Source organism: Taudactylus pleione, unplaced genomic scaffold (assembly GCF_031769625.1).
Source record: "Taudactylus pleione unplaced genomic scaffold, aTauple2 ptg000080l, whole genome shotgun sequence".
Lineage (NCBI taxonomy): Eukaryota > Metazoa > Chordata > Amphibia > Anura > Myobatrachidae > Taudactylus > Taudactylus pleione.
The window spans coordinates 6,113,550-6,135,887 of NW_028284482.1; the positions used below are offsets into that span (position 1 = coordinate 6,113,550).

The following is a 22,338-nucleotide window of genomic DNA, read 5'->3' on the forward strand; positions in this document are numbered from 1 at the left end:
TGGTATGACTTGTGGACATTCAGAAGGTCAACAGTCAATGTCGACATGGACACTAGGTTGACAACCAGTGTGTTGATATATAATTATGTCAACATGGTCATATGTCAACACATTCATAATGTCATAATTTTACATGTTGATACCAGAATGTCGACATATGGGGTTGTTTTTACATATTTTAGCCTAACCCTAAACATCATCCAAAAACCATATGTTGACATTTTAACCATGTCGACCTAATTGACATTCTGACTCTCGATTATCCGACTGAATGCCCTTGAAGAATTAAATGATTGAACAGAAAATAACGAGGTGTAAGAGCATTGTCTTCCAGTTGAATTAGAAAAGAGGATTTACTGCGAGTATAAATACTTTCTATTTCATCCAACTAGGAGACATTGCACCTCAGGGACATCTCAGTGCTGTCAGCTTATGTAATAAGGTCCCAGGGGCTGTCATATATAGTTGATCAGCTGAGGCTACATGACACACTAATCAGCAGGTGCTAAACGATCTAGTAGATGGAAAAGGCTTTACTGCCCCAAAGTAATCAATCTAGCAGTGGTTTATTTTAACACAGGCTGGCCCCTCTAGTGAGCATCATAAAGAACCAAGAGATTTTGTGAAGAACAAGGCTCTTACATGACATAGGTAGTCAGGGCCCAACATCAATCCATTGATGGGATTCCCAAGAAACATGTTTTGGCACCATGCTGGTATTACAATATCCTGATTTACGTAAAATCTGGCTACCAGCTTTGGCTAAAAAGAGAGATTTGCTCTATGCATAGACATACCTTAACAAATAATATAACAAGTAAATAGCCATCTGTAAGACCCCATTTACCCTGTGAGCTGTAGAGATTGTCAAGTAAGAAACTTGAACTCAGCTGAGCGAAAAAACTTTCAAAGTAAAATATTGTAAAGCTGTCAGAGCTATGTTCAAACACACGGTGCCACTGTACAATGGTATATAGGCTATAGATGTATCACTCTGCAAAAACATCTGCACTCCAGTTAAAACTGTCATCATTTATTCTGAAAGGAAGAATAGAGATCTAAACTTTTAAATAATTAAGATTTGGTTCCTGATTCAAGAGGAAAATCTTCCTCTTCTTTTCTTTTAAGGTACTGTAGGTCACTCCGACCTACAGTAACTGCAAAGAAGAGGAGAGGAAAATTTCTCTCCCAAACCAGGAAATATGTTTTCCACAGCCTATTGTGATTTTTGGTCTAAAGATGTTTTCAAGCCCTGAGCTTGGTCCCCCCAACCATGCTGTCAGAGAAGCCATTGGCCATAAAAATTGTGGCCTCACTAGTCGCACCATTAAAGCCAATCACACTAAACTTTGGTGATCAAACTGTCCCTAATTTAATAGGTACTGTATTAGAGTAATACACCATGGTGGTAAAAGCACTGCCATGAGAATTTTCATGTACCTTATTGACCAATCCAGTAGCACCAGGATCACCTGAACATACACTTTATCTTCTTGAGAACCCACTGACACAATGCTACTGGAAGAAACCAGAAAATAAAATTACCTTTTCATGGGACCAGCATGAAAACTAAAACCACCTTTGGATTTCTGGTCCTTGAGCATAAACGCTTAACCTTGTGATTCTACTTATATGCCATCATCATGAAGATGCCTGACTGACCCCCTTCTTTCCATCATCTGTTGAAACCTTTCTAGATGAAGAGACCATTCTCTGAGGTGTAGGAAATGGCAGCTGAGAAAATCTGCTTCCAAACTTTTCACCACTAGTGACCAGTCAGCAGACAGGTCTAGCAGGTGCCTGCCTAGTTATCAGAGGTATTTCTCTGACTGGGTTGCCGTTGCAGTGGGGTATGGACCTTCAATCTTCCCTAACAAAGCCCATGCAAGGGAGAACTGGATCACTAAGTGCGATATAGTGACTCCTACCAGTATGTAACCCATTTGAGGGCAAACCCTCTTTAACCGCATGAGCTGACAACAACTGAAGTCTCTCTATTCTCTGGAGCAGCATTAAAGCCGCACAAACCACCATAATTCCAGAAACACAAACAACCGGATATTGGAGCAGCAACACTGCCACCAAGCACATGTTAGATTACCGCACTCAGTCTGGGCAACTACACCCCTGCAAGAAGAATAAGCGATACGCCTTGGACAATGCCATTATATTGGAATTAGATCCTTCCCACACCCTGGACAATTATGTTTGCTGTTTTATTTTGTACTGTAGTGCTGTTTCAATTAGTGTACCTGTACTAGAAGTCTTTAAATTAATAATTTAAACATATCCATTAGATTTTATATGCAAGATTACACCATTATTTCTATTGCTATTATTACTGGTTTTATATGGCACCTGACCTATGGCAAATTGCATTCTTATATCAACATACTGTATTAATAGTGTTTAATACACTATCCAGAATTTAATTACTAGATTTTGCTAGGTCTATTTATGAAAGTTAACACTGTACACACTATGTATAGGCATTATATTCTAATTGAGGCAGCACTGACAAACCCAAATATAGACCACTGTGCAGCACAGCTGCTGTGCCTTGTGGTTCCAGCAGCAGTACTGAAACGGCAGTACGACAGTACTGAAAAGTCCACCCCTCATGAGCAGAGGCAATGAAGTATATAAATAAATCAATTAAATAAAAATAGGGTATAATTCAAGCTGGCAGAGGCAACCCTAGTGTAGAAGTGCTCTGTTCTTGACACTTAGTTGAAACTGGAGTTTCATCAGGAGGAGCAGCTTTCAGACTTTAACTTAAGAATCAAATTCTTGGGTAAATCTCTATAACCCCCCCAAAGTATAGTGTCCCCAATATAATGGAATAAAAATAAAGTAGAATACTGCACAAGTGCTTTTATATCAGCTCCCTAACAAAACATGTCTGTAAAAGAAAGAACTTTATATATGCACTTACTTGAGGTGGTCGATGATGAACTGTGAGTTGTGGTCCAGTAGAACTTGTAGGGATCCCATTATTTACAACATAAGCAGTGGTTTGCGGCATTCTTACAGGTACTCCTAAATATTTCAGAGACAGCAGAAAACTAAATCAATATGAAATTACTATGAAAAGTTTTATCCACTACATTACTAGAAGAAATGTATCTCACAAGTTCAGCAGCTACTTCACTTTTATTGTAGTGCACTAGGCCTACCAGAACTTAAAAGCTTTGTGCCAACAAGGTGTAAGAAAGAAAACCTTAAACCCCAGAAAGCAATTGGATTCATGAGCTTCTTTTTGTAGCACCTCCTAGAACAGAAGGTTCAACGTTTGAACAAATACCTCAAAGTAAAACTTAATAAAAAAAATAAATATCGGATTACATTTTCAAAGACCAGAAGATTAATAAAAGGTGGGACAACAATCTCCAAAAGCATGGCCAAAATACCTGGGGGCTTATGGAGGCTCACTGGGTGATGACCAGCTTTCATTCTGTCTTAAGTTTAATGCTTACTGTGTCGTTATTCCAAAATAGCTGTAAGAGCTTTTTATTTAGACACAGTGTGGATGAGAAAACCAAGAAGGCTAAATAAAGGAGATGCACAGATATCTAGCTGATAAATATTTAGTGGATGCTGCATTCTTCAGACCACAGAGAAAGATGCAGTGACTGGTTGCCTTTCATACTACCATGATGACACCTATTGAAGCATCCAGACATAGTCATAGTTACAAAACTTTTGTGCCCAATGGTAGCCTACTGTCACAATTCACGGATGGATAAGGATGATTGCCCGTGTTTTGGAATTGGCGAGACCCAGTACTGAGACACAGAGTCTAATGGTCACCAGGGACCCCCGCAAGGAGTTATGGACCGAGCTGCGTCCGACACACTGCCCTCAGAGTTGGTTCCCTAATACAGGTGCTGGTGCATTCAGGAATGGAGCGGTGAACGATAAAGCGTACAGCATAGTCAACAAGCTGGGTCAGAACCGAACAGACAAGACGGTACCAAGGGTTAGACAAAAACAGGTCACAGTGAATAGCTATGGTCAAAACCAGCATATCAAGCGCAATACCAGAGGTGAGATGGAATCAGGCCACGAACAAATCCAAGATCAGGATCGAACAGTAAGGGTCACTAAGAACGCTGGAGTATGGTTGGGAGCCTATACTCTGGCATTGGATCGATTAAAGAACAGTGACCACCTGGCCTGATGGTATTTTAGGCAGTGAGCCATCTTGAGATACAGATGGGTCCACATACATCTAGCCTCCTGGCACATTAAACAGCACTTCTAGTCATGCCATGCCGTGGCATGACTCAATAGCGCCGAGCATCTTTTTGTGTGTATTTCTACTTTCAAATGCATCTTATTTGCACAACGATGTGATTAGAGACATTAGATAGCACAAGCAGCTTCCACGGATTAAAATGATATGCAGCATTCATATGTTCTCGGCGTCTGCTGGTGTATCTGCATGCTAAACACTACGTTACAGTGTTACAGCCGCTGACACTGTAATGTAGCATTTCGCATGCAGATACACCCGCGCTCGCTCAGAGAACATAGGCATGCTGCATATCATAATAATCAGCAGAAGCTGCTTGTGCTATCTATTCGCATCGTTGTGCATTTGAAGGTAAAAAAAAAACTCACGAAAAGACACTCAGTGCTACCGCGTTGTGTGGCGGGACTTGTAGCGCACAGAGGATAGATATATGTGGGCACATCTGTACAAAAGGGTTTTTATGATAGATAATTAATGTAACTGAAAATGTGGCCCCCTCCAGCAGGTGGTGCCACTACTCCAGGCCAACTTAATTGCTAATAACTCCTGTCACCAACTGCGTAGTTTCTCTCTGGGACTTTGAATTTCTGGGCAAAAAAGCCGCAGAAACTTCCTGGCAGAAACTTTTTGTGACAAAACTGAACCTACCCCGAAGGTAAAAGCATCCACCTCTACAACAAAGGTTAAATTGGGTCAGGTTGTCTCAGAATAGGTGCAAATATAAAACATTGCTTGAAGTGAGAGAATGTCTCTTCAGCTTCAAGTGGCCAATTCTTGGTATCCTGGCCCTTCCTGGTAGGTGTCATGCAAGGAGCTACAATTGATGAGTAATTTCTAATAAATTGCCTGTAGAAATTGCAGAATCCCAGGAAGGGTCGAAATGCCTTCAACCCAGATGGTTGAGGCCAATTAATGATGGCAGCAACCTTCTCTGAATCCATACGAAGGCTGAACCCTGACATGATATATCCCAGCAATGGTATTTCTTCCTGCTCAAACAAACCCTTCTTCAGTTTGCAGAACAGTTGATTTTTCTCAAAGCTGAGACAGGACCTCACAAATATGTTTTTGGACACTTATCAGACCTTTAGAAAATATCAAGATGTCATCCAGATAAACCACAGCAAATTTGTACAAGAGATCTCAGAAAATGGCATTTATGAATCTTTGGAAGATGGCTGGTGCATTACATATCCCGAATGGCATCATCAGGTATTCGTAATGCCCATCATGAGTGTTGAAGGCGGTCTTCCATTCATCTCCGGCTCTGATCCTTATTAAATTATAAGCTCTATGTAGGTCTAATTTGGTGAAGAATTTTGACCCCTTAACTCTATCAAACAGCTCCGAAATCAGGGGGTATCGATTCTTAACAGTAATGGCATTCAGACCTTGGTAATCAATACAGAGTCTGAGACCTCTGTCCTTTTTAATGAAGAGGAGTCCCACACCAGCTGGGGCCTTGACTCACTGATAAAACCCTGTTCCACAGTCTATTTAATATAGTCGGTCACTGCCTGAGTCTCTGGAATAGACAGAGTGTAGACCCTTCCTCGGGGAGGCACTTTCCAAGGCATCAAATCAATTGCACAGTCCCATTCCCTATAAGTGTGAAGAGACTCAGCAGCCTTTTTACTGAAAACATCCTGAAACGACTGATGTGGTGTTGGTAAAGAATCATCTGGAGAGATGGCCAAACTCTGGATAGCTTGGAATGGAGGTCTGATAGCCGGCAAACACCCCTGTTGGCAGTGAGGACCCAAAGAGAAGATTTGGGGTTCATTCCAGTCCAGAGTGGGAGGATGTTTCTGTAACCACGGATGTCCCAGGATTATCGAACATTCGGCTGATGGGAGTATATAAATAGAAATTGACTCTTTATGGAGAATGCCTACTTGCATGTTGAGAAGTGTATAGAAGCCGATGGGAGTTTATTCCATCCACTTCAATGATATGGAGTGGAGTCTGAAGAGGGATACTTGGAATTCCCAACTCCTTGACCTTTGTGGCAGTGATGAAATTGCCATAAGCACCCGAATCTAGGAAGGCCTTAAGTGTTTCAGCAGATTGCTTTAGCAGTAGGGTCACATCAATCGAAAATTATGACGAAACATTCCTTTGTGGGGTGTGTTGAAATGCACCTAACCTGACCACCCCACGATCGGTTAGGGCCTCACATTTCCCGGACACTTGGGATAAACAGAAAGAAGATAATCTGGTTCTCCGCAATAGAGGCAAAGTTTGTTTTTGAACTTGTTTGCCTCAGCAGGAAGACGAGATTGCCTGATTTGCATGGGTTCCTCCGGTGGAACTACCGGAGCCGTGAAGTGAGGTGCAAGCTTGAAGCTGTAGCAGTGGAACTGTTCCCTTTCCTGAAACCTCTCTCTATGAAGGAGGTCCACCAGGGATGATGGCAGATCTATGGATGCAAATTAATCTTTAATTTGTTCCGAAAGCCCTTGCATGAAAGTGGCAACCAAGGCTTCATTGTTCCACCTGAGCTCTGAGGCAAGAGTTCTGAACTGCACAGCATACTAACCCATTGATTGGGTGCCTTGTTTCAGATGAAAAATTGCAGATTCTGCCAAAGTCACACATCCGGGCTTATCAAACACCTTCTTAAACGCTTCCAGGAAGCTGGCACAATTATTAACCAAAGGATCATTCCTCTCTGACAGTGGAGAAGCCCACCCCAAAGCCTGGCCACTTATAAAGGAAATGATGTACGCCACTTTCATCCTGTCTGGGAAAATTTGTGGCTTGGATCTCAAACTAGATCGAACATTGCTTTAAAACTCCCCTACAACTCTTAGGGTCACCATCTAGTTGATATGAGGGGTTTGGAATCCTCAATGGGACTGAAGCTCCTGCAGCTTGTGTCGACACCCGGCGGGAGGCAGTGCAACCCGCTGCATGAGTGTCTGTAAGCACTGCATAATCTGGGCCTGGTCTTGTTCCTGCTTCGCAACTCTGGTGAGGATGGTGACTGATTACCAGCAGCATCCATGTTTCTTGGGCCAGAGTATTCTGTCACAAATCACAGTTGGATTAGAATGCTAGCCCGTATTTTGGGATTGGCGAGACCCAGAACTGAGGTGCGAAATCTAACATGCCGGCGGTATTCAACTGGGACCCCCTGAGGGTGTATGGACTTAGCTGTGTCCGATTAGCAAGTCGCGGCCAACAGACGTGGTTCCCTAATACAGGCACTGGTGTATTCAGGAATGGAGTGGTGTACGATAAAAGTGTACAGTGCACTCAAAACCAAACGGACAAGATGGTACCAAGGATCAGACAGAAACAGGTCACAGTGAATATCCAAGGTCAAAACTAGGATATCAAGCACAATACCAGAGGTGAGACGGAATCAGGCCACGAACAAAGACAAGGTCAGGAATAAACAGTAAGGATCACTAGGAAGGCTGGATTATGGTTGGGAGCCTATACTCATCAAGTTTGGCGTGTCTGCCCCTTTATATTTTACACAGAACGGCACGTGTGTCCCTATGGGAGTTGCGGCCGCCTGTGTTCCAGACCCGCTGCGTTGGGGAGGAATGAGGAAGCCAGGATCAGCAGTGGCCGCCAAGGGCCGCACGTCAGCAACCCTCCGGCGTCTAGGTCCCCAGCGGTGCTGGAACCGGTAAGTGACAGCCGGTGTCCGGTGCTCTGCGACACCTACCCAGTGTAACAAGTAAGGAAGTGAACTAAAAAAAAAATAAAATATTAGGCACATGTTGCTCACAAATAGAGAGCTGTAGCCTCACATTATAATACTGTAGCCATGGGCTGATGATCTCTATTAAATGAAATGTTACAGAATGCTTCTACTAGAGACTGTGCTCCACAAGTATATAGTTGGTGTACCTTCTAAATTTATGCTGCTTCTACCACTATCCATGTCTATGGATGGCACCTTTCAGTCACATGGGAGGAAATGGTAACGTGAGCATTACAAATCCTCTTAAAATGTTGGCTCCATCATTGGTTTAGATAGCGGGTCACTTTTACCATACTTATGTTTCTTAATTATATTTTGTACATGTAAAGTTACATTTACTACAGCTTGACACCGTTACTACACCCATAATTAAACTACAATGAATGATGGCTTGTAAGAAAGAAAAGTAACAAAAATAGTTAACAAATGCAACTTATGTATTGTAAGTACGTTTGGCGTATATAATTTAGAACACCACTTTTAAACCACACAACATATATATATATTTATATTCTAGTAGAAAGTACTTTGAATTCCCCATTGCACGTGGAGTTGCTTGTATAGCCTTACCTCCAGTTTGTGGACTGATCTGCCGTAGGTTCTGACTTTGCATGACAGTGTTGCGAACAGGTGTCTGCACAGGTACAGTGGGGAGGGTTGTTGATGTGTAAACCATGTGTGGGTTGTTTGGGGCTCGGGGAGCTGAAGCCCTTGGTGTTGTTTGAGTCCCTGGGCGCTGCGTTATATTAACAGTTGTCTGAGCTGAAATAGAGTCAGTGAAATATTGGACATTAATAGTTTTGCTGTGCTCTATCTTTTTTTAAACTCAGTATATGAACAAATATATTACTAAAAAGTAAAGTTTTAATGTTTTGCTAAGAACCTGAGCTCACATGGCCATATACTGCAATGAGTAAAAGCATTGCATACACTAAACACTTCAGTACTAGATGTTTACTGAACTTGTCTTAAAAAAAAAATGGTTGCACCTAAACGATGCCCGGAATATATGCCTCAACACTACGGTACCACAAGACCCCTTCCCTGCTGGAAACAAGAGCTCATGGCTGAAGGATGATTCATATAACCATATCACTTTATTTCACTGCTCAATAGTCCATTACATGTGCTCTTTGTATTACTGAACATGTAAAGTCAAACAAGAATTTTCAAAGTCAGTACACACACACACTTTCTATATTTATATACACATTAGATACCTTGGAAGACCAGTACTCTTCTGAAAACAACAGATTTCTCCAGTGCCCTCTGGTAGATATTACATTAGAGGGATGGGGAACCTCAGGCCCAGGGGCTGTATAAGGCCCCCGGAATCATTTGGTCTGGCCCTCTGAGCCTAGAATGGCACCCTGCAGCCAGAATCTATTCAGCAGTACCATCAGGAGAGTCCTTAGGATGCTTCAGATGGTCACACCGCTGCCCTTACAGCTCCCGGAGCATCATCGGGATGCTCCGGTCATTGCTGTAATCACCGGCGATTGTGTCCCCGCCCTTGTGTGACATCATACGGAGGGGGTGTGGCCTGCACCAGGCCCGCAAATAATGTTATGTATATCAAAATGGCCCTCGGCAGAAAAAAGGTTCCCCACCCCTGCATTAAAAGGGACAAAAAAACAGCAGCACTTTTAGGTTAAAAGAACTTTATGACAATATGCCACAAAAGAAAGACCAATGTTTCGGGGCTCCTCATGCCCCTTTGTCAAGATGAGTACTCATGTGAGCCCCATAACGTTGTTTTTTTTATGTGACACATTGTCGTAAAGTTCTTTAAACCTCTGAATGCCGCTGTTTTTTTGTCTCTCCTTTAAATTAACATATATATTTATACACATACACACATATACAGTGCATCAGGAAAGTATTCACAACACTGCAATTTTTCCACATTTTATGTTACAGCCTTATTCCAAAATGGAATCAATTAATTTTTGTCCTCAAAATTCTACACACAATACTCCATAATGACAACGTGTAAAAAGTTTTTTTTGAGATTTTTGCAAATTTAATACAGGTAAAAAAAACACTAAGAAATCAGATGTACATAAGTATTCACGGTCTTTGCCATGAAGCTCAAAATTGAGCTCAGGTGCATCCTGTTTCCACTGACCATCCTTGAGATGTTCCTATAGCTTAACTGGCGTCCACCTGTGGTAAATTCAGTTGATTGGACATGATTTTGAAAGGCATACACCTGTCTATAATATAAGGTCCCACACTTGACAGTGCATGTTAGAGCACAAACCAAGGAATTGTCTGTAGACCTCAGAGTCAGGATTGTCTCAAGGCACAAATCTGGGGAAGGGTACAGAAAAATATCTGCTGCTTTGAAGGTCCCAATGAGCACAGTGGCCGCCATCATCTGTAAATGGAAGAAGTTCGGAACCACCAGGACTCTTCCTAGAGTTGGCCGGCCGTCTAAACTGAGCAATCGGGGAGAAAGGCCCTAGTCAGGGAGGTGACCAAGAACCCGATGGTCACTCTGTCAGAGCTACAGCATTCCTCTGTGGAAAGAGAAGAACCTTCCAGAAGGACCACCATCTCTGCAGCAATCCACCAATCAGGCTTGTATGGTAGAGTGGCCACACGGAAGGGACTCCTTAGTAAAAAACACATGGCAGCCCGCCTATAGTTTGCCAAAATGCACCTGAAGGACTCAGACCACAAGAGACAAAGATTGAACTCTTTGGCGTGAATGCCAGGCATTATGTTTGGAGGAAACCAGGCACCGCTAATCACCAGGCCAATATGATCCCTACAGTGAAGCATGGTGCTGGCAGCATCATGCTGTGGGGATGTTTTTCAGCAGCAGGAACTGGGAAACTAGTCAGGATAGAGGGAAAGATGAATGCAGCAATGTACAGAGACACATCCTGGATGAAAACCTGCTCCAGAGCGCTCTTGACCTCAGACTGGGACGACGGTTCAACTTTCAGCAGGATAACGACCACAGCCAAGATATCAAAGGAGTGGCTTCAGGACAACTCTGTGAATGTCCTTGAGTGGCCCAGCCAGAGCCCAGATTTGAATCCAATTGAACATCTCTGGAGTGATCTGAAAATGGCTGTGCAAAGACGCTTCCCATCCAACCTGATGGAGCTTAAGAGGTGCTGCAAAGATGAATGGGCAAAACTGTCCAAAGATAATTGTGCCAAGCTTGTGGCATCATATTCAAAAACACTTGAGGCTGTAATTGCTGCCAAAGGTGCATCAACAAAGTATTGAGCAAAGGTTGTGAATACTTATGCACATGTCTTAGTTTTTTTTTTTTTTTTATATTAAATTTGCAAAAATCTCAAAAAAAAACTTTTTACATATTGTCATTATGGGGTATTGTGTGTAGAATTTGTATTGTAGCACTTCGTATACAGATTCAGACTCTGTCGCACACAGATATGCTAGAGTCATATATCAAATCGCATTGCGACAGACGCATTTTCAGACCAAATATATGCAAAAAAGATGCACAGGACCTGGCGCACAAAAAGGGGTTGCTTGCAGGTGTTTTTTTTCACAAGAAATTGTGGATAGGTTTCAAGTATTTTTGTAATGTCACTTTTTTTTTTTTTTGCTGCAAAAATACGGACGTAAATTGGATTTAGCAATATAATTCTGCTTCTGGGAGAAATCCTGACCTTTTCTGATTCCGATGCTGAGAAGATCTTGTTAAACAACTTAATAGATGCATTTATCAAAAATCGCTCAGAAATTGTACATTTCTTTTTTTTAATTTAATAAAGTTTGAAATGTATTTTACAAATATAATTATTTAATAAAAAAAAAATCATACAGTACTTAGGGGGTATTGTGCACCACCTCCAACCCCCATGTCCATCCATAGGTCCCCATTATAAAATCACCTTCCACCCCCACATCAGAAACAGCCCCTCCAGTGGAAAAAGATTCCCAGCATTATCAACCCTACCCCCCAGTGGTAACAGATCCACCACCACCCACCGTGACAATGGGCACCCACTGTTTAGTTCCCCTCCCCATGTGTCACTGTTCATTTTTCTTTTTTTTTAAATATATCACCCCCTGGTCAAAAAACAGTTTGGCATAACTCCCCCCACCCTACCCCCCCCCCCCCGTGCCAAAAGATGATCCCTCTCCATTACACCCCTCCCCCGTGGCCTAGTGCTGCCCCATCACATAGGTAATAGCTTCTTATAATGGTCAGGTGAGCAAGATGCATTTGAGAACATGGATCGAATCAACAAGATAGATTCATCAATCAAGTTTACATATGAATTTAGCTACCCTTCAGTGCATTATTTGGATGTGAAGGTAAACATAATTAATAATGAAACCCAGACCTCCATCTACCACAAGACCACATACAGGAACACCCTGTTACAAGCAGGTAGTCATCATTGCCTTGTACTGAAAACAAGTCCCCCCTATTCTAAGTGCCTGAGGCATACAAATTTTGCAACAATCATTCTGAAGTTATTGAACAGTTTGACAGTAAGTCTTTAAAATTTCTGGCATGAGTTTATTATCCAAGATTAATTAAGGCAGCAAAAGAGAAAGTGAAAGTCTTGGTCTTCACTAGAGCAAAGACTTTGCAACCAGCCAAAACCAAGAAAAACATTATGAAAACTATTTAGACTCATGATTTCTCTACTGCAAGTTCCAAAATCATGATAATCTGCAATAGATTTGAGGCCTTTGGTAGCTGAGGACGAAAGTATGCAAGTCTTATAATCTACTTCCTTAATGCCGGTTTACAGAAGAGGAAATAACATTAATTAATCATAAACTTCCACAGTCAGAACATTTCTTGACTCAAAAAGCAGGGAAATATAAATGTATGGGCTGTACTACTTGCAGCTATATCAAAATTAGAAATTCCTTATTACATAAACGGTCTGGGAAGAAATGCCTTATCAAGTATCCACTGATTTGTTCCAGGAAATATTTAATCTACTACATCTGATGTCCTTGTGGTCTTTTATACATCGGGAAGACTGCAAGACAACTAACAGAATGCATGGCCTTTCACAGAGGTTGGCTTTGGAAGCCAAAAATTGTGATCAACCAGACACTTCTGAGAAAACAAACATGGATTGTCTACTTTACGCTACAAAATGATTGATTGGGTCCCACCGAATCTAAAATAAGGTGACAGAGGGAGAGCACTCCTACAACGAGAGACCAAAATGATCCACATTTTGTAAACAGTTCAACCTTTGGGTTTGAATGAGGTGTTATCCTTTTCTAGCGATCTGTAAAGTACACCTGTGTCTAGATTTGAGACACAATAGAATTCGCCCGCATCTCCTACATGGTAGGTGGTATCTGGATTTGTTAGCTAGGTGATATATCACTGCAGGCATTACACATGAAATTACGTAGAATTCCTTTTTTGCACTCTAAGAATATACATAACCTGCTTATTTAGGTTTATATTTAAGCACTTATATGGGTATAATATTTGTTTAAATATATATCTGTGTGATTAGGTGCACTATACACCTGTCTATCTTATCTACATTATCAACCATGAGCATAATATTTGATATCTCATTACTATTATTAGGCTGTAATAAGTGATCGGTTTCCTAGGAATAATGTACAATACCTACAGTACGTGTTTATATTTTTCATACCTCTAAACCATGTAATAATAGTATATCATGCATATAAGCATGGCTGCACATAGTGTGTACTGTAAATAGATAGTTATCATAAGGCTAGAAATGTATACATACCAGTCATACTGTAGATTGCCCATCAACAAAGAGAATTATCAACAGCTTATTTACAATACAATAATAATAATAATAATAATAATTAGAGGCAGACTGGTTCTTATCTGCCATTCAATTCCATGTTTTCAATATCCCTGGAAGCCTTTTTATTTTATTGCATGCACTATGTCTTTAAAATGTATTATCGTTCTATATTATGTAGCAGGTACTATGGTGATGGGTACACTGTTTGGAGCCATACCCCCTGGAGTGCATTGGCATGCCTGTGCATGGTTGCAAACAATGACATCATTGCGACTCCATCGCAAATCGTGGCGCTGCGTTTGAAGCACTTGGAGAAAGCTTATAAAAGATATGTTACATGTTTTACACTTTGTCCTGATGAAAGAGTATAACTCTTAAACATTGACCACTACACTGGTTGTTGGTTGGGCAGTATGATCCCTGAATGCTGTCCACTGTTTGCTGGTATGTGTATATATAAACTGGTAATGAATTAAACACGTTTATACTATTTCTAAAAGTCGGGTGTGGCACTGTGGAGCATATTGGGGAGGGAGGCGCTGTGTGACAAGGTGATAAGGTATAGTGGCGGCAGGGAGTACATTTTATTGGTGGGGCCCCAGAACTTATTGCCCCTGGGGCAGCAACAAGCCTTAACCCGGCCATGATCAGCTTGAACTTTTCAATGTACACTTTACATGCTGCATACACATCTACAGCAGCAAGGTCACCTTATTAGGATAGGCACATAAATTAATCTTCAGAACAATTTTAATTAATTCAATTTGTATATAATTCTAAATTTTGTTTTATTCCTCGAAAAGTTCTATATTGCCAGGATGTAGACGATATCTTGTTACCTGTTGGTAAAACATGTATTGTGGCCTGAGAAGGAAGTCCTGCAGGGGCAGATGATGTCTGCAGAGCATTTGCCTGTGAAGACTGCCCTTGACGAGCTACTGGTTGTGATGACTGAACCGTTCCAGATACAGCTGCAGAGTTAGTCCTTCTGGAATCTAAAGTGAAAACAAAACAAAACAAAAATAATAATGATGATGATGATGATGATGAATTGTTGTTTTCGAATAGCAAATAATCTAGCTAAAAACCTGTAGCTGTGACAGCGGACAGAAAGGGGCCAGTACGCAATTAAAAAATAGTTATATAGATAAAGCTAGGCTGCAGACATTTTTGAGCCACACAATGTGATGATACCCCCAATATCATTCGTCCCCAAGCTTGGCCATGCCTCCAAGTTTATATATTGTGAGACGGTGACTACTTATTTCTACTTTACTCTATACAAGCACTGCCAGAATCTCTTGTATTTTCTGTGACCCCAGCTGGGAATTAACTTTAGCTAGGGAGTGATTGCATTGCTGTGTACAATGATACTCAAGATCCTATTGTCTTCTTTTTACCAATCATGACGGAGAAAGGGAACAACTCCTAGGGGTAAATTTGCTAAAATGAGAATTTTTAGAAGTGGAGATGTTGCCCATAGCAACAAATCAGATTCTACTTAACATATAACTAGCACCTTCTAGAAGATAATAACTAGAATCTGCTTGGTTGCTATGGGCAACATCTTCACTTCTAAAAACTCTCACTTTAGTAAATTTACCCCCTAGTGTAGCACTAGTGGGTCTTCATCGGTGACATTTTACTCAAGCGTAAAATGTCATGCTAAGTTTGGCGTAGATGCTTTGTGCTCAGCTTGCGATGTGGACAGTTCCATGCACCAATCAGGTTGCCACTGATATGATAAAACCAGTATTTCTGGTTGTTGAGCCTGTGCAGCTTGCCATGTGTCCCCTGGTTGTAAGTGAAGATATTTGTTCTTTCACGAATCTTCAGTGAATGACCGAATACATCACAGTTCGTTCAGCAGTTCCTCTATAGGAATTGGTTTGGGTGCAATGTTTGCCCGAGCTAAGTGTAACCCTGGCTTACATGGATATTCTGGTGTAACGGAGTCAGCTTTTTGGCTAAGGTGCCTCCACCCAAGCTGCCACAGATTTCCAAGATTTTGGTTCCACCAGGGGTAGGCTTGGGAGTACCCCTTTCTTCCTGTATGCAGCTGGTTACAATTACAATTGGTGTCTCCACCCAAGCCAATAGATGATCTTTACAGAGTACTAAGGGGCTGGCTTGGGACAACCCCATTATACAAAAATAGGTGAAATATACAGTAGCTTAGTAATGTACACTGATATTAGTAGTAAAAAACACAGAGATGAGGTTAAACAAAAAGAGTTTTGATTTTATTTTTCAAGACCTCTAAACTCCTAGAGATCTCAGCAGAAGAATTAACTGTTGTTTATAGAGAGCTATAGGATTTCATTCAATGAACAACAATCTTAAAGGCAAATAAACAGTTACAAAGTTATGGTTAAACAGCATGGAAAAAACAGTACATTAATTAGTAGCTACACATTAACACATTGTTCCCTTAATATATTCTACACATACATGAACATCAAACTATTTAACTATTTGATCATTACATTATATACATTTGGCAATTTAGTCCAAAGGAGAGAGAAAGAGAGAGACTTTTGTGGGACACTCTTTTATAGTTCTAAAATTTTACTTTCATTTCATACGTTAAAATATATTGCCAATATCCTAAAAAGTGTTTTAGAATTTAGGGGAGATATATCAAAGTTCGGAGAGAGAAAGTAGCTCCTTACTGTCATTTTTCAAACACAGGGCCTTTCAGAGCCGGACGCTCTGACCAGAGCGCTCGCTCTGAATCAGGGCCCTCCTACCTAAAAATGGAGCGGCCTCCTGGTCGCTCGCATAGCTGTGGGTGACCACCCACAGCTTAGGCGAGCGGCCAAAAAGATGGTCGCGAGACCCTGCGGTAGGGTCTAGCTGCCGCAAGCCCAGTAGTGCTTTTGCTCTATCAGAGCCAAAAGCACTCCCACTGATATCACTAGTGATATCAGTGGGGCCGGCTCCAGACGGAAGGTGTTCCCATGGGAACGCCTCCATCTGGGCAGCAACGCCCCCAGCACGCCCACCAAAGGGGGCGTGCTGACACTCACCATCAACAGCACGCCCCCTTTGGTGAGAGACCCATAGCGACAGCTTGGCTGTTGCTATGCGGGTCTCGCGCATGCGCACGATGGAGCTCCCTCTGTCGTGCGCATGCGCATTAGGGCACCATCGACCCGCTTGCGAGCGCTCAGCGCTCGCGAGCGGGTCTGAATAAGGCCCACAGCCCGTTAAATAAACAGATTGGAAGCTGCTTGGTTAGCACTCTCTCTCTCCAAATTTTGATAAACCTCCCCCTTAAAAGGAGATCCAAATTTCTGAGGCCATTACTATACTGTCCTATAATCTATGGGCCTCATTCACTAAAGATGGCTATTGTGAACCCGGCTGTGATTAGGCACGCAGTTCTGCTGCGAAAATATGCTAATAATTGCAATTGCAAACCCTCGCACAGCCCACTACCACTATATCATATCCGTAATACCTTGCAGTACTGCGTATACATCGGGAACATTGATCAGCACCTCACGCACAATTCCAACAGGCATGACCTTACTCAGAAATTACTAACCTAGTCGCACGCAGTGGCTAATTTATGCACGCCCATGCAACAGCGTTCAAATGGACAGGCACGTCTGCATTTTTCCAACCACTCCCCGGTCACCACCCCCCAAACGCTCACAGCCTGTCACTCGCTCTGCAATGGGTTCCTATCTATCTGAGTGGATCATCTCAGTATGATCAAAATGCTAACTCACGCACGTGCACTGCAATGCATACACAGTACACACCATCAGACGATCTGCGTACGCTGTTGCACTTGTGATCCGTAATGAATCAGGCCCTATGTCTATGCGGTCTAGTCATGGGGTTCCCATGTACAGGTTATGACCTAATGATAGCTTTAAATAATTATATTTATTAATCTTATTATTTATTTTGTTTTTTATTGTGTATTTTTTGGCCATTCTGTTACAAACCTTGTCAGAACCTCAGTACCAAACCCCGCCACTTGCTTGTCAGGAGTATGTGCTGGCGCCAGAAGATGATAGCGTTCCTATTCATCATCCGCAGCGGTCCCCACTGTCCCAATCCTCTTGCTGTCGTCAGTCAGAGCAGCAGCAAGTCTGAGTGCAGACCACTGCTCTCCCATGGACCGAGTTCATGCCGCATTTTCCCTGGCATCCCAACTAAACTGACTCCATCATCCAATCCCTTAATAGTCCAGGGCTTTTAAGGAAGTTCACAGCACTGTGCAAGTTGCCAGTGCAATGCTGTTGTCTTCTGCCTAACTGACAGATTCCGTCTGAGCTCCGGCAGTTATCTGTGATACTCAGTGCAGATTGCCATCACGCTGCACCGCTGGCTACAGGTGCTTAGCGGTTCCATTCCAGCTAACCAGTCCGGTCCCATCCTGGTTTATACAAAACCACAGCTATCCCAAAGAGATCTCATGGCTCCAACCACAGTCCAGTTTAGGGAAACCCAAGCAATGGACCACGACCTGCATGTCAGGCGCAGCCAAGCCTAAATCCCCTTGCGGTGGTTACTGGTGAACACCACTGGTGTGTCAGATTCCACACCTGAGACTTGGGTCTTAGCCAACTTCCCTAACACTGGTCATCTGTCTAATACTCAGTCTCAGTTTCACTGAGCACATTCCCAAACCCTCGCCTACCAGTGTCTAAAGCTTGGGTTCACAAACAAACCACACAAGTGTGACACAGTTTGCACTGGCCCAATGGATCTGACAAGCAGCCCTGCTAGTGGGCCAGAAGTCTTGTAAAGCATCGATGACGCCTTGAAGGGCTCGAGACATCTCAGTGATAATTGGGGCAGGCTCTGCAAGACATTTCGACTCGACTAGATAGTCTTCAGACTAATGTTACAGGTCTACAGGCTTCTAACACATCCGAAGCATCTAGCTCCAGAAATACAGCTCTTGCTTTATTCGCCTCAGTTCCTAATCTCCAACTGTCTACTCCAAATAAATTCGATGGAAATCCTAAATTATGTTGTGGTTTTCTTAATCCGTGCGATGTCTATTTTACAACCAGCAAACTTTCCAACTGATAAAGCCAAAGTGGCGTACATTGTTTTGTTGCTTACTGGTTCAGCGCTTGATTGGGCATCACCTCTCTGGGAGAGATCTGATCCGCTACTCTCCAACAACACCAGCTTTGTGACAACCTTCCGTCGAATATTCGACGAGCCAGGAAGACTCGGCAGAGTCTCAGAATTTTTATGGAGGCAAAGGTTTCAGATCAGTGGGTACGTACGGCATCCAGTTTTAAACCGTGGCATCTGTGTTACGTTGGAATAGTGAGGTTCTTGTAGCCACCTTCTGGAATGGTCTATGAGACAAACTCAAGGATGAGTTAGCTACCTGTGACCAGCCAGATAACCTCAATGACCTGATGTCACTCTGAAGTAAAATTGATTTGCGATTTCAAGAACGTTCCTGTAAAAAGAATAGGAATGAACGGTACAGAGTTCGTTCTCTTCCTCCTTAGGAAGAACCTATGCAAGTTGTCGAAGCTGGATTATTGGCTGAGACAAGATCAGTTTAAAATTGAATCGCAGCGACTCCATCTTGCGACTGGCCGCAAGACGCCATTTTGCGAATGACCGCCTAAGCGCCATTTTAGATAAACTCACTCTTTAGTACATGTGACGATATTACTATTAGCATCATGCGTTTGCATCTGTGACCATCGCCATAAGTTACTGCGATTCACCAAAAGCCCATTTCATGACTTTACGTAGTTTGGGTGCTCTGGATAAAGTGTATATTATTTGCATTAGCTGAACAGAGCAAATGGCCACGTGACAACTAGTCTGTGTAGACAAGCTTCCTGGATACAACGTCTGCTCTCACTGCAGGTGGCCCTGCTCGAATACACACCTTACATTAGCAGGCTTCCTGCAATAAAAATACCTTCAAAGCCAAGAGTGTTATCTTAGCTTTTGGGTCTTGTAGCTGTGCTAATTTGCATTTTACACAAGAGTCTGGGAGAACAAAGAACTTTACTTTGGAGCCTGGGAAGGGTGGGGGCTGCTGAGAGAGGGGGCCGTGTGGAACTATAAGGATCAGCATTTCACATTTGCTAGGTGTTCACTTAGTTTAAATGAGATGTAAGTGCACCATTTCTCATACACACATTAATACGCACAATTGCGCTGGTAACTAATCGCATATTAGCGAATGCATAAGATCCTATATGAAAACGCTGTTCATTAGCTTTATGCGCACGCATCTGCTCCAAGTTAACTAACGTCTTTATATCAAACCCCGCATACTCACACATTACATATCCACATACAAGGTTCCATAAACTTTAAGGGATAAGATTTAAGTTCGTTCATTTAGTATAAATGCTGTGAAATAAAGATTATTTGGTAACTAAGGTTTTATACATGCTAAGTAAGCAGTGTTTGGTTTTGTACTGATGCGTACTCTTTCAACAGAATTCCGGTATTATCGGTGTGGAGATCGCATCATGCATTCTCAACTTATGGACCGCAGAGACTTCAAGCAACAAAATGTATATAATATGAACAACTGTTAGGATGTTACATGGGGCGGGAAACCAGAGACCCTCAGTTGTTGGAGGCTGGGTTGTGTCTATTTGAATCAGCCTGTTAAATGCTCTGTAACAGATGTATCCCCCTTGGGAACCAATGGCATCAGCAACAAACTTCTCTATTGTGTTGTCTATTTCTGGGGGGTATAAATATGTGTGCTCCAACACTGGGTCTTAGACTTCTTGCTGAATGCTGATTGACGAAGGGGTTTCTTGCTGATGCCTAACATTTGGTCTGGAAGTGCTGCGTATGTATACTGTACTTGGGTCTGGATAATTTCTTTGCGCCGAATTGTGTCTGGATCAATAGCGTGTAACTGACTGTACTTTTACTTGAATAATACTTGTGCTTTGGAACCACAGATTCCAGGTCTGAAGTCTTTATTTACTGTATGACTGGGTACGCAAATTAGCGTCATCCTTAGAAGGTATAGGCAGGATATTAGAAGGTATAGGAAGGAGTGTATAGAGGTTCTAATATAGATTCCTTAGTTGGGGGCTCATAGTGAAGTCACTTACCTACTCACACGGTACATACTGCTATCGATATTTCAGCAAAGGGTGGAGTGGCCTTCAGCAAAGGGTGGAGTTGCCACATGCAGGGTTTACCTGCAACCACTTTATGCTGAAAGATCGCTATCCATTTCCGTGTGAGCCAAGGAAGCTGACTAGAATCCAGGGACAAGAGAGGAAAAAGTTTGTTTTCCTTTGTTGATAGAACCTAACGTTTAAAAGGGGTGCCGCAGTATTGAGCACGCGGCTGAGTCGCAGTTTTGCGCACAGTAAAGACGCACTTTTGCGTACGCAGCTAAAAAAAGGTTGTCATACGGTTGTGTGGTAGTCGCATTATTGTGTATGTGACTGGTCGCACAATAGAGTATACGTACTTCCGGTCATGCTGCTACGTGTTTAAATAAAGCCGTTGAGGTTTACATTTTTCAATTGGAAAAAAGTGTGTAACAGTGAATATGTGTTGGTAGGGGTAACTTGTTCCCTACAGTTAAGGGTATCGTATGATCCTTAAGGGCTAGGTGCAAGGGTTAGTCTAGCCGCTCGGTAAAGTAGCTTTACCGTTCTATACACAGTAGCAGGTGTACATGTTGTCTTTCTTGCAGAGAGGTGCGTGGAAGTAGCCGACATACAAACTTCCATAGGTGTGGCAGTTGCCTTACTAAATCTTATCCGGGTGTGGAAGTTGCCTTTTTCAAATCTTATCCAGGTGTGTGGGCGCCGCCGACTTAAATCGTCCACAGGTAAGTGAAAGTATCTTGATTGTCTTTCACCAATTTAAATCTTTATTGAAAAGTGTTGGATTTTTTCTCAGAATGGGAGCCGCGCAAACAGTAGAGATGTTAGACAATGATGTGCTGCTAATGGAGGCGCCGATCGGATCGGCTCATCGTATTATGCATACTAAGTACGGTACTTATGCGATAAGGTATTGTGATGTATGGTTTAAAATGACGATGAAGAGTGTTAGACCGTTTCCCAGAATTGGTAGTTTTGATAGTGTTAACACCCTCTGCACCCGTAGAGGAAGTTGTTAATACCATACGTAGCAGCAACAGATTAAACCCCCAGCCAGTTAACATGGTCAAAGGTAGCAGCGCTACCGGTCTGCATCCTATTCGGACGATAACTGTTCCGAATGGAAATGCAGATGCGAACGGTGTAGTGCCCACGAGGGAAGTAGTAATGCATTGTCCTTGGACAAGAGCAGAAGTAAATTCCATCATAAATGATTTCCCCGATCCCAAAAAGGACCTAGCCAAATGTCAAAAGATTTTTGAGAAATTTGGGCAGTTCACATGAGCCAACTAATAAAGATTGGCGGGTGGTGTTAAGGGCCTATCTACCACGCAGTACCGACGTGACAAAATTTATCATGGATTGTGTACTGGATGGTGACGTTCCCTTAACAGACCAAGTAACCTAAGGCAACATTTCCCGCATTGTAACTCAATTGGGTATATATTTCCCAGTAGTAGTTAACTGGAACAAAATTTTCACCATTAAGCAAAAGGAGAGTGAATCTGCAGAAGATTA

General features: G+C 42.3%; 1 protein-coding gene across 2 annotated transcripts in view; it reads right to left on the bottom strand.

Annotated features, from left to right (window-relative positions):
• The window catches only part of LOC148532273 (activating transcription factor 7-interacting protein 1-like), a 178,510-nt gene that overhangs the window by 10,137 nt on the left and 146,035 nt on the right, over positions 1-22,338 (bottom strand). For both annotated transcript variants that reach the window (XM_088468040.1, XM_088468039.1), the window contains exons 13-15: positions 14,569-14,724; positions 8,544-8,735; positions 2,936-3,039 (exon numbers count right to left, since the gene is read on the bottom strand). In XM_088468040.1, the coding sequence (XP_088324166.1) occupies positions 2,936-3,039; positions 8,544-8,735; positions 14,569-14,724 (452 nt within the window). The remainder of the gene's footprint in view (positions 1-2,935; positions 3,040-8,543; positions 8,736-14,568; positions 14,725-22,338) is intronic.